The sequence below is a fragment of the Bombina bombina genome, chromosome 3 (genome assembly GCF_027579735.1).
Source record: "Bombina bombina isolate aBomBom1 chromosome 3, aBomBom1.pri, whole genome shotgun sequence".
Lineage (NCBI taxonomy): Eukaryota > Metazoa > Chordata > Amphibia > Anura > Bombinatoridae > Bombina > Bombina bombina.
In genome coordinates this window covers 20,708,509-20,721,391 of record NC_069501.1, presented here as the reverse complement: position 1 = coordinate 20,721,391, position 12,883 = coordinate 20,708,509, and the positions used below count along the sequence as shown (strand labels likewise).

General features: G+C 49.0%; 1 protein-coding gene across 3 annotated transcripts in view; it reads right to left on the bottom strand.

The window, feature by feature from the left end:
* LOC128652800 (uncharacterized) overlaps positions 1 to 12,347 on the bottom strand; it is a 600,730-nt gene extending 588,383 nt beyond the window's left edge. For all 3 annotated transcript variants that reach the window (XM_053705739.1, XM_053705741.1, XM_053705740.1), the window contains exon 1: positions 12,200 to 12,347. In XM_053705739.1, coding sequence (XP_053561714.1) covers positions 12,200 to 12,251 — 52 coding nt within the window. In that variant the 5' untranslated portion in view covers positions 12,252 to 12,347. The remainder of the gene's footprint in view (positions 1 to 12,199) is intronic.
* Positions 12,348 to 12,883: the final 536 nt, after the last annotated feature.

Genomic DNA, 12,883 nt, shown 5'->3' with positions numbered 1-12,883 from the left:
CCTTTCTCTCCCCTCTCACAATAATGTGTGTCTTCTCTCTCCCCTCACACAATGCTATTTGTCTCCTCTCTCTCCCCTCACACAATACTGTGTGTCTTCTCTCTCCCCTTACACAATGCTGTGTGTCTCCTCTCTCTCCTCTCACACAATGATTTGTGTCCCATATCTATCCCCTCACACAATGCTGTTTGTCTCCTCTCTACTTTCACACAATGCTGCGTGTCTTTTCTCTCCTCACACAATACTGTGTGTCTCCTCTCTCCCCTCACACAATGCTGTGTCTCCTCTCTTCTCTCACACAATGCTGTGTGTCTCCTCTCTCTCCCCTCACAGAATGCTGTGTGTCTCCTCTCTCTCCCCTCACACAATGCTAAATATCATCTCTCCTCTCACACAATGCTGTGAGTCTCCTCTTTCTCCCCTCACACAATGCTGTTTCTCCTCTATCTCTTCACACAATGGTGTGTGTCTCCCCTCTCTCAACTCACACAATGGTGTGTGTCTCCTCTCTCCCCTAACACAATGATATGTGTGTCTCCTCTCTCTCCTAACACAATGCTGTGTGTCTCTTCTCTCTCCACTCCAACAATGCCATGTCTCCTCTCTCTCCCCTCACACAATGCCGTGTCTCCTCTCTCCCCTCACACACTGCTGTGTCTCCTCTCTCTCCCCTCACACAATATTGTATGTCTCCTCTCTCCCTCACACAATAATGTGTGTCTCCTCTCTCTCCCCTCACACAATGCTGTGTGTCTCCTCTCTCTCCCCTCACACAATAATGTTTGTCTCCTCTATATCCCCTCACACAATGCTATGTGTCTCCGCTCTCCCCTCACACAATGCTATGTCTCCTCTCTTCCCTCACACAATGCTGTGTATTTCCTCTCTCTCTACTCACACAATGTTGTGCCTCCTCTCACACCTCACACAATGCTGAGTGTCTCCTCTCTCTCCTCTCACACAATGTTGTGTGTCTCCTCTAACCTCTCACACAATGCTGTGTGTCTCCTATTTCTCCCCTCATACAATGTTGTGTCTCCTCTCTCTCCCCACAAACAATGGTGTGTCTCCTCTCTCCTCCTTTCACTCCTCTCTCCTCCTTTCACTCCCCTCTCACAATACTGTGCGTCTTCTCTCTCCCTTCACACAATGCTGTGTGACTCCTCTCTCTCCCCTCTCACAGTACTGTGCGTCTTCTCTCTCCCCTCACACAATGTTGTGTGTCTCCTCTCTCTCCCCTCACACAATGCTGTGTCTCCTCTCACTCCCCTCATACAATGCTGTGTCTCCTCTCACTCCCCTCACACAATGCTGTGTGTCTCCTCTCTCTCCCCTCACACAATGCTGTGTGTCTCCTCTCTCTCCCCTCACACAATGCTGTGTCTCCTCTCACTCCCCTCATACAATGCTGTGTTTCTCCTCTCTCTCCCCTCACACAATGCTGTGTGTCTCCTCTCTCTCCCCTCACACAATTCTGTGTGTCTCCTTTGTCTTCCCTCACACAATGCTATGTGCCTCCTCTCACCCCTCACACAATGCTGCATGTCTCCTCTCTCTCATCTCACACAATGCTGTGTGTCTCCTCTAACCTCTCACACAATGCTGTGTGTCTCCTCTAACCTCTCACACAATGTTGTGTGTCTCCTCTCTCCTCTCACACAATGCTGTGTATCTCCTCTCTCTCCCCTCACACAATGCTGTGTGTCACCTCTCTCCCTTCATAAAATGCTTTGTGTCTCCTCTCTCACCTCACACAATGCTATGTCTCCTCTCTTCCCTCACACAATGCTGTGTATTTCCTCTCTCCCTACTCACACAATGTTGTGCCTCCTCTCACACCTCACACAATGCTGTGTGTCTCCTCTCTCTCCTCTCACACAATGCTGTGTGTCTCCTCTAACCTCTCACACAATGCTGTGTGTCTCCTCTCTCCTCTCACACAATGCTCTGTGTCTCCTCTCTCTCCCCTCACACAATGCTGTGTGTCTCCTCTCTCCCTTCATACAATGCTTTGTGTCTCCTCTCTCCCCTCACCCAATACCGTGTGTCTCCTGTCTCACCTCACACAATGCTGTGTCTCCTCTCTTCCCTCACACAATGCTGTATGTCTCCTCTCTCTCCCCTCACACAATGCATGTGTGTCTCCTCTCTCTCCCCTCACACAATGTTTGGTCTCCTCTCTCCTCTCACACAATGCTGTGTGTCTTCTCTAATACAATGCTGTGTGTCTCCTATCTCTCCTCTCACACAATGGTGTGTCTCCTCTCTCTCCCCTCACACAATGGTGTGTGACTCCTCTCTCTCCCCTCACACAATGGTGTGTGACTCCTCTCTCTCCCCCTCACACAATGTTGTGTCTCCTCTCTCTCCCCTCCCACAATACTGTGTGTATCATTTCACTCCCCTCTCACAATACTGTGTGTCTTCTCTCTCCCCTCACACAATGCTGTGTGTCTACGCTCTCTCCCCTCACACAATGCTGTGTGTCTCCTCTATCTCCCCTCACACAATTATGTGTGTCTCCTTTGTCTCCCCTCACACAATGTTGTGTGTCTCCTCTCTCCCCTCACACAATACTGTGTGTCTCTCTTCTCTCCTCTCACACAATGCTGTGTGTTTCCTCTCTCTCCCCTCACACAATGCTGTGTCTCTTCTCTCTCCCCTCACACAATGCTGTGTATCCTCTTTCCCCTCACACACTGCTGTGTGTCTCCTCTCTCTCCTCTCACACAATGCTGTGTGTCTCCTCTCTCTCCCCTCACACAATGCTGTGTATCTTGTCTCTCCACTAACACAATGTTGTGTGTCTTTTCTCTCTCCCCCACACAATACTGTGTGTCTACTACCTCTTCCCTCTTACAATGCTGTGTGTCTCCTCTCTCTCCCCTCACACAATACTGTGCGTTTCCTCTCTCTCCCCTCACACAATGCTGTGTGTCTCCTCTCTCCCCTCACACAATGCTGTGTGTCTCCTCTCTCTCCTCACACAATGCTGTATGTCTCTTCTCTCTTCCCTCACAAAATGCTGTGAGTCTCCTCTTTCTCCCCTAACACAATGCTGTGTTTCTCCTCTCTCCCCTCACACAATACTGTGTGTCTCCTTTCTATCCCCTGACACAATGCTGTGTCTCCTCTATCCGCTCATACAATACTGTGTGTTTCCTCTCTCTCCTCACACAATGCTGTGAGTCTCCTCTCTCCACTCACACAATGGTGTGTGTATTTTATATCCCCTCACAAAATGTTGTGTGTCTCCTGTCACACAATGCTGTGTGTCTCCTCTCACAAAATGTTGTGTGTCTCTTCTCTCTCCCCTCACACAATGCTGTGTGTCTCCTTTCTCTCCCCTCTCACAATAATGTGTGTCTTCTCTCTCCCCTCACACAATGCTATTTGTCTCCTCTCTCTCCCCTCACACAATACTGTGTGTCTTCTCTCTCCCCTTACACAATGCTGTGTGTCTCCTCTCTCTCCTCTCACACAATGATTTGTGTCCCATATCTATCCCCTCACACAATGCTGTTTGTCTCCTCTCTACTTTCACACAATGCTGCGTGTCTTTTCTCTCCTCACACAATACTGTGTGTCTCCTCTCTCCCCTCACACAATGCTGTGTCTCCTCTCTTCTCTCACACAATGCTGTGTGTCTCCTCTCTCTCCCCTCACAGAATGCTGTGTGTCTCCTCTCTCTCCCCTCACACAATGCTAAATATCATCTCTCCTCTCACACAATGCTGTGAGTCTCCTCTTTCTCCCCTCACACAATGCTGTTTCTCCTCTATCTCTTCACACAATGGTGTGTGTCTCCCCTCTCTCAACTCACACAATGGTGTGTGTCTCCTCTCTCCCCTAACACAATGATATGTGTGTCTCCTCTCTCTCCTAACACAATGCTGTGTGTCTCTTCTCTCTCCACTCCAACAATGCCATGTCTCCTCTCTCTCCCCTCACACACTGCTGTGTCTCCTCTCTCTCCCCTCACACAATACTGTATGTCTCCTCTCTCCCTCACACAATAATGTGTGTCTCCTCTCTCTCCCCTCACACAATGCTGTGTGTCTCCTCTCTCTCCCCTCACACAATAATGTTTGTCTCCTCTATATCCCCTCACACAATGCTATGTGTCTCCGCTCTCCCCTCACACAATGCTATGTCTCCTCTCTTCCCTCACACAATGCTGTGTATTTCCTCTCTCTCTACTCACACAATGTTGTGCCTCCTCTCACACCTCACACAATGCTGAGTGTCTCCTCTCTCTCCTCTCACACAATGTTGTGTGTCTCCTCTAACCTCTCACACAATGCTGTGTGTCTCCTCTCCTCTCACACAATGCTCTGTGTCTCCTCTCTCTCCCCCCACACAATGCTGTGTGTCTCCTCTCTCCCTTCATACAATGCTTTGTGTCTCCTCTCTCCCCTCACCCAATACCGTGTGTCTCCTGTCTCACCTCACACAATGCTGTGTCTCCTCTCTTCCCTCACACAATGCATGTGTGTCTCCTCTCTCTCCCCTCACACAATGTTTGGTCTCCTCTCTCCTCTCACACAATGCTGTGTGTCTTCTCTAATACAATGCTGTGTGTCTCCTATCTCTCCCCTCACACAATGGTGTGTCTCCTCTCTCTCCCCTCACACAATGGTGGTTGTGTCTCCTCTCTCTCCCCTCACACAATACTCTGTCTCTTCTCTCTCCCCTCACACAATGCTGTGTCTCCTCTCTCGCCCCTCCCACAATACTGTGTGTATCATTTCACTCCCCTCTCACAATACTGTGTGTCTTCTCTCTCCCCTCACACAATGCTGTGTGTCTCCGCTCTCTCCCCTCACACAATGCTGTGTGTCTCCTCTATCTCCCCTCACACAATGCTATGTGTTTCCTCTCTCCCCTCACACAATGCTATGTGTTTCCTCTCTCCCCTCACACAATACTGTGTGTCTCTCTTCTCTCCTCTCACACAATGCTGTGTGTCTCCTCTCTCTCCCCTCACACAATGCTGTGTGTCTCCTCTTTTCTCTCACACAATGCTGTATGTCTCATCTCTCTCCCCTCACACAATGCTGTGTGTTTCTGCTCTCTCCCCTCAAACATTGCCGTGTGTCTCTTCTCTCTCCCCTCACACAATGCTGTGTGTCTTCTCTCTCCCCTCACACAATGCTGTGTGTCTCCACTCTCTCCCCTCACACAATGCTGTGTGTCTCCTCTATCTCCCCTCACACAATTATGTGTGTCTCCTCTGTCTCCCCTCACACAATACTATGTGTTTCCTCTCTCCCCTCACACAATACTGTGTGTCTCTCTCTTCTCTCCTCTCACACAATGCTGTGTGTCTCCTCTATTGTCTCACACAATGTTGTGTGTCTCCTCTTTCCTCTCACACAATGCTGTATGTCTCATCTCTCTCCCCTCACACAATGCTGTGTGTTTCTGCTCTCTCCCCTCAAACAATGCTGTGTGTCTCCTCTATCTCCCCTCACACAATTCTGGTGTCTACTCTGTCTCCCCTCACACAATGCTATGTGTTTCCTCTCTCCCCTCACACAATGCTGTGTGTCTCTTCTCTCTCCCCTCACACAATGCTGTGTGTCTCTTCTCTCTCCTCTCGCACAATGCTGTGTGTCTCCTATCTCCTCTCACACAATACTGTGTGTCTCATCTTTCTCCCCTCACACAATTCTGTGTGTCTCCTCTCTCCCTTCATACAATGCTTTGTGTCTCCTCTCTCCCCTCACACAATACTGTGTGTCTCTTTTCTCTCCTCTCACACAATGCTGTGTGTCTCCTCTATCCTCTCACACAATGCTGTATGTCTCCTCTCTCTCCCCTCACACAATGCTGTGTGTTTCCTCTCTCCTCTCACACAATGTTGTGTGTCTCCTCTCTCCCTTCATACAATGCTTTGTGTCTCCTCTCTCCCCTCACACAATGCTGTGTGTTTCCTCTCTCCTCTCACACAATGCTGTGTGTCTCCTCTATCCTCTCCCACAATGCTGTTTGTCTCCTCTCTCTCCCCTCACACAATGCTGTGTGTCTCCTCTCTCCCTTCATACAATGCTTTGTGTCTCCTCTCTCCCCTCACACAATGCTGTGTGTCTCCTCTCTCTCCCCTCACACAATGCTGTGTGTCTTCTCTCTCCCCTCACACAATGCTGTGTGTCTCCACTCTCTCCCCTCACACAATGCTGTGTGTCTCCTCTATCTCCCCTCACACAATTATGTGTGTCTCCTCTGTCTCCCCTCACACAATACTATGTGTTTCCTCTCTCCCCTCACACAATACTGTGTGTCTCTCTCTTCTCTCCTCTCACACAATGCTGTGTGTCTCCTCTATTGTCTCACACAATGCTGTGTGTCTCCTCTTTCCTCTCACACAATGCTGTATGTCTCATCTCTCTCCCCTCACACAATGCTGTGTGTTTCTGCTCTCTCCCCTCAAACAATGCTGTGTGTCTCCTCTATCTCCCCTCACACAATTCTGGTGTCTACTCTCTCCCTTCATACAATGCTTTGTGTCTCCTCTCTCCCCTCACACAATGCTGTGTGTTTCCTCTCTCCTCTCACACAATGCTGTGTGTCTCCTCTATCCTCTCCCACAGTGCTGTTTGTCTCCTCTCTCTCCCCTCACACAATGCTGTGTGTCTCCTCTCTCCCTTCATACAATGCTTTGTGTCTCCTCTCTCCCCTCACACAATGCTGTGTGTTTCCTCTCTCCCTCACACAATACTGTGTGTCTCTTTTCTCTCCTCTCACACAATGCTGTGTGTCTCCTCTATCCTCTCACACAATGCTGTGTGTCTCCTCTCTCCTCTCTTACAATGCTGTGTGTCTCATCTCTCTCCCCTCACACAATGCTGTGTGTCTCTGCTCTCTCCCCTCAAACAATGCTGTGTGTCTCCTCTGTCTCCCCTCACACAATGCTATGTGTTTCCTCTCTCCCCTCACACAATGCTGTGTGTCTCTTCTCTCTCCTCTCACACAATGATGTGTGTCTCCTCTATCCTCTCACACAATGCTGTGTGTCTCCTCTCTCCTCTCACACAATACTGTGTGTCTCAACTCTCTTTCCTCACACAATGCTGTGTGTCTCCTCTCTCCCTTCATACAATGCTTTGTGTCTCCTCTCTCCCCTCACACAATGCTGTGTGTCTCCTCTCTCCCTTCATACAATGCTTTGTGTCTCCTCTCTCCCCTCACACAATGTTGTGTCTCCTCTCTTCCCTCACACAATGCTGTGTGTCTCCTCTCTCTCCCCTCACACAATGCATGTGTGTCTCCTCTCTCTCCCCTCACACAATGTTGTGTCTCCTCTCACACAATGTTGTGTGTCTCCTCTAATACAATGCTATGTGTCTCCTCTGTCTCCCCTCACGGAATGTTGTGTCTCCTCTCTCCCCTCACACAATGCGCTGTGTCTCCTCTCTCTTCCCTCACGCAATGGTGTGTCTCCTCTCTCCCCTTACACAATGCTGTGTGTCTCCTCTCTCTCCCCTAACACAATGCTGTGTTTCTCCTCTCTCTTCCCTCACACAATGCTGTGTGTCTCCTCTCTCTCACCTCACACAATGCTGTGTGTCTCCTCTCTCTTCCCTCACACAATGCTGTGTGTCTCCTCTCTCCTCTCACACTCTTGCTCCTCTAATACAATGCTGTGTTTCTCCTCTCTCTCCCCTCCCACAATACTGTTTGTATCTTCTCTCCCCTCCCACAATGCTGTATGTATCCTCTTTCTCCCCTCACACAATGCTATGTGTCTCCTCTCTCCCCTCACACAATACTGCATGTCTCCTCTCTCTCATCTCACACAATGCTGTGTGTCTCCTCTATCCTCTCACACAATGCTTTGTGTCTCCTCTATCCTCTCACACAATGTTGTGTGTTTCCTCTCTCCTCTCACACAATGCTGTTTGTCTCATCTCTCTCCCCTCACACAATGTTGCGTGTCTCCTCTCTCCCTTCATACAATGCTTTGTGTCTCCTCTCTCCCCTCACACAATGCTGTGTGTCTCCTCTCTCCCCTCACACAATGCTGTGTGTCTCCTCTCTCCCCTCACACAATGTTTTGTGTCTCCTCTCTCCCCTCACACAATGCTGTGTGTCTCCTCTGTCCCCTCACACAATGCTGTGTCTCCTCTCTCTCCCCTCATACAATGCTGTGTCTCCTCTCTCTCCCCTCATACAATGTTTTGTCTCCTCACTCCTCTCACACAATGTGGTGTGTCTCCTCTAATACAATGCTGTGTGTCTCCTCTCTTCCCTCACACAATGCTGTGTATTTCCTCTCTCTCTACTCACACAATGTTGTGCCTCCTCTCACACCTCAAACAATGCTGCGTGTCTCCTCTCTCTCCTCTCACACAATGCTGTGTGTCTCCTCTAATCTCTCACACAATGCTGTGTATTTCCTCTCTCTCTACTCACACAATGTTGTGCCTCCTCTCACACCTCAAACAATGCTGCATGTCTCCTCTCTCTCCTCTCACACAATGCTGTGTGTCTCCTCTAATCTCTCACACAATGCTGTGTGTCTCCTCTCTCCTCTCACACAATCCCGTGTGTCTCCTCTCTCTCCCCTCACACAATGCTGTGTGTCTCCTCTCTCCCTTCATACAATGCTTTGTGTCTCCTCTCTCCCCTCACACAATACCGTGTGTCTCCTCTCTCCCCTCACACAATGCATGTGTGTCTCCTCTTTCTCCCCTCACTCAATGTTATGTCTCCTCTCACACAATGTTGTGTGTCTCCTCTAATACAATGCTATGTGTCTCCTCTCTCTCCCCTCATGGAATGTTGTGTCTCCTCTCTCCTCTCACACAATGCTGTGTGTCTCCTCTCTCTCACCTAACACAATGCTGTGTTTCTCCTCTCTCTTCCCTCACACAATGCTGTGTCTCCCCACTCTCCCCTCACACAATGCTGTGTCTCCTCTCTCCTCTCACTCACTGCTATGTATCTCCTCTTGCTCCTCTCATACAATGCTGTGTTTCTCCTCTCTCTCCCCTACCACAATAATGTTTGTATCGTCTCTCCCCTCACACAATGCTGTGTGTCTCCTATCTCCCCTCACACAATTATGAGTGTCTCCTCTTTCTCCCCTCACACAATGCTATGTGTCTCCTCTCTCCCCTCACACAATACTATGTGTCTCCTCCCTCTCCTCTCACACAATACTGTGTCTCCTCTATCCTCTCACTCAATGTTGTGTGTCTCCTCTCTCCTCTCACACAATGCTGTGTGTCTCATCTCTCTCCCCTCACACAATGCTGTGTGTCTCCTCTCTCCTCTCACACAATGCTGTGTGTCTCATCTCTCTCCCCTCACACAATGCTGTGTGTCTCCTCTCTCCTCTCACACAATGCTGTGTGTCTCATCTTTCTCCCCTCACACAATGCTGTGTGTCTCCTCTCTACTCTCACACAATACTGTGTGTCTTCTCTCTCTCCTCTCACACAATGTTGTGTGTCTCCTCTCTCCTCTCACACAATGCTGTGTGTCTCATCTCTCTCCCCTCACACAATGCTGTGTGTCTCCTCTCTCCCTTCATTCAATGCTTTGTGTCTCCTCTCTCCCCTCACACAATGCTGTGTCTCCTCTCTCTTCCCTCACAAAATGTTGGGTCTCCTCTCTCCTCTCACACAATGTGGTGTGTCTCCTCTAATACAATGCTGTGTGTCTCCTCTCTTCCCTCACACAATGCTGTGTATTTCCTCTCTCTTTACTCACACAATGTTGTGCCTCCTCTCACACCTCACACAATGCTGCGTGTCTCCTCTCTCTCCTCTCACACAATGCTGTGTGTCTCCTCTAACCTCTCACACAATGCTGTGTGTCTCCTCTCTCTCCCCTCACACAATGCTGTGTGTCTCCTCTCTCTTCTCACACAATGCTGTGTGTCTCCTCTCTCTCCCCTCACACAATGCTGTGTGTCTCCTCTCTCCCTTCATACAATGCTTTGTGTCTCCTCTCTCCCCTCACACAATACCGTGTGTCTCCTCTCTTCCCTCACACAATGCTGTGTGTCTCCTCTCTCTCCCCTCACACAATGCATGTGTGTCTCCTCTCTCTCCCCTCACACAATGTTTGGTCTCCTCTCTCCTCTCACACAATGCTGTGTGTCTTCTCTAATACAATGCTAAGTGTCTCCTCTCTCTCCCCTCACACAATGCTGTGTCTCCTCTCTCCCCTCCCACAATACTGTGCGTATCCTTTCACTCCCCTCTCACAATACTCTGCATCTTATCTCTCCCCTCATACAATGCTGTGTGTCTCTGCTCTCTCCCCTCACACAATGCTGTGTGTCTCCGCTCTCTCCCCTCACACAATGCTCTGTGTCTCCTCTCTCTCCCCTCACACAATGCTATGTGTTTCCTTTCTCCCCTCACACAATACTGTGTGTCTCTTTTCTCTCCTCTCACACAATGCTGTGTGTCTCCTATATCCTCTCACACAATGCTGTGTGTCTCCTCTCTCATCTCACACAATGCTGTGTGTCTCATCTATCTCCCCTCACACAATGCTGTGTGTCTCTGCTCTCTCCCCTCAAACAATGCTGTGTGTCTCCTCTATACTCTCACACAATGCTGTGTGTCTCCTCTCTCCCCTCAAACAATGCTGTGTGTCTCCTCTGTCTCCCCTCACACAATGCTATGTGTTTCCTCTCTCCCCTCACACAATGCTATGTGTTTCCTCTCTCCCCTCACACAATGCTGTGTGTCTCTTCTCTCTCCTCTCACACAATGATGTGTGTCTCCTCTCTCCTCTCACACAATGCTGTGTGTCTCCTCTCTCTCCCCTCACACAATGCTCTGTCTCCTTTCTCCACTCACACAATAATGTTTGTCTCCTCTCTATCCTCACACAATACTGTGTGTCTCCTCTCTCTCCCCCCACACAATGGTGTGTATCTCCTCTCTCCCCCCTAACACAATGCTGTGTGTCTCCTCTCTCTCCCCTCACACAATGCTGTGCATCTTCTCTCTCCACTCGCACAATGCTGTCTGTCTCCTCTCTCTCCCCTCACACAATGCTGTGCATCTTTTCTCTCCACTCGCACAATGCTGTCTGTCTCTTCTCTCTCCCCTCAGACAATGCTGTGTGTCTCCTCTCTCCACTCGCACAATGTTGTGTGTCTCCTCTCTCTTCCTTCACACAATGCTGTGCATCTTCTCTCTCCACTCGCACAATGTTGTGTGTCTCCTCTCTCTTCCCTCACACAATGCTGTGTCTCCCCACTCTACCCTCACACAATGCTGTGTCTCCTCTCTCCCCTCACACAATGTTGTGTGTCTCCTCTCTCCCCTCACACAATGCTGTGTCTCCCCACTCTCCCCTCACACAATGCTGTGTCTCCCCACTCTCCCCTCACACAATGCTGTGTCTCCTCTCTCCTCTCACACACTGCTGTGTGTCGCCTCTCTCTCCCCTCACACAATGCTGTTTGTCTCCTCTCTCCCCTCACACAATTCTGTGTCTCTCCTCTTTCTCCCCTCATACAATGCTATGTGTCTCCTCTCTCACCTCACACAATACTGCATGTCTCCTTTCTCTCCTCTCACACAATGCTGTGTGTCTCCTCTCTCCTCTCACACAATGCTGTGTGTCTCCTCTCTCTCCCCTCATACAATGCTGTGTGTCTCCTCTTTCTTCGCTCACACAATGCTCTGTGTCTCCTCTCTCTCCCCTTTCACAATGCTGTGTGTCTCCTCTCTCTCCCCTCACACAATGCTGTGTGTCTCCTCTCTCTCCCCTCTCACAATGCTATTTGTCTCCTCTCTCCCCTCACACAATGCTGTGTCTCCTCTCTTCTCTCACACAATGCTGTGTGTCTCCTCTCTCTCCCCTCTCACAATGCTGTGTGTTTCCTCTCTCTCCCCACACACAATGTTGTGTGTCTTATCTCTCTCCCCTCACACAATGCTGTGTGTCTCCTCTCTTTCCCCTCACACAATGCTGTGTGTCTCCTCTCACCCCTCACACAATGCTATTTGTCTCCTCTCTCCCCTCACACAATGCTATTTGTCTCCTCTCTCCCCTCACACAATGCTGTGTGTCTCCTCTCACCCCTCACACAATGCTATTTGTCTCCTCTCTCCCCTCACACAATGCTATTTGTCTCCTCTCTCCCCTCACACAATGCTATTTGTCTCTTCTCTCCCCTCACACAATGCTGTGTAGCTCCCCTCACCCTCTCACAATCATTTAATACCTTTATATGATGTTATCAGTGAGCAGATCTGGAATATGATGATCAGTCGCATGATCCCTCCTCTTTGAGTCGTATAAATAAAAAAACTTGTTTAGAAAGAAACTATAATGTTAATGAAAAGCATATATTGTTCCTGGAGGTTATGGAATTAACGTTACTATAACATTCTTTAAATATTATTTCTGTTTAGTTAGTTCCCTTTTTGTATTACAAAACTAAACTTTATTTTTGTCAACTTAACACCCGCTGGTCTGGTCTGTGTCACTTCTTCTTTTTTCCCTTTTGTAATAAACCCTAAAACTACAGCTTTCCAACTGTCTGCTTTTTGTAAAAATACAAAATCCATCATAAATATTACAAAAAGTGATTCCCACCATAATAAACAGAATATGCTATCTATCGATTTAGATGGAATAATTTTCTGCAAGGATTTTCATACAGCTTTACTTATTGGCCCCTATTTAACAAAGGTCTGTCAGACCTGATCCAACAGTGTGGATCAGGTCCGACAGACCCCGCTGAATGTGGAGAGCAATACGCTCTCCGTATTCAGCATTGCACCAGCAGTTCTTGTGAGCTATTGGTGCAACGCCGCCCCCTGCAGATTCACGGCCGCCAGCACTGGGGTGTCATTCAACCCATAACAAATATACACCCATGTATAGCTATATACACATATACATA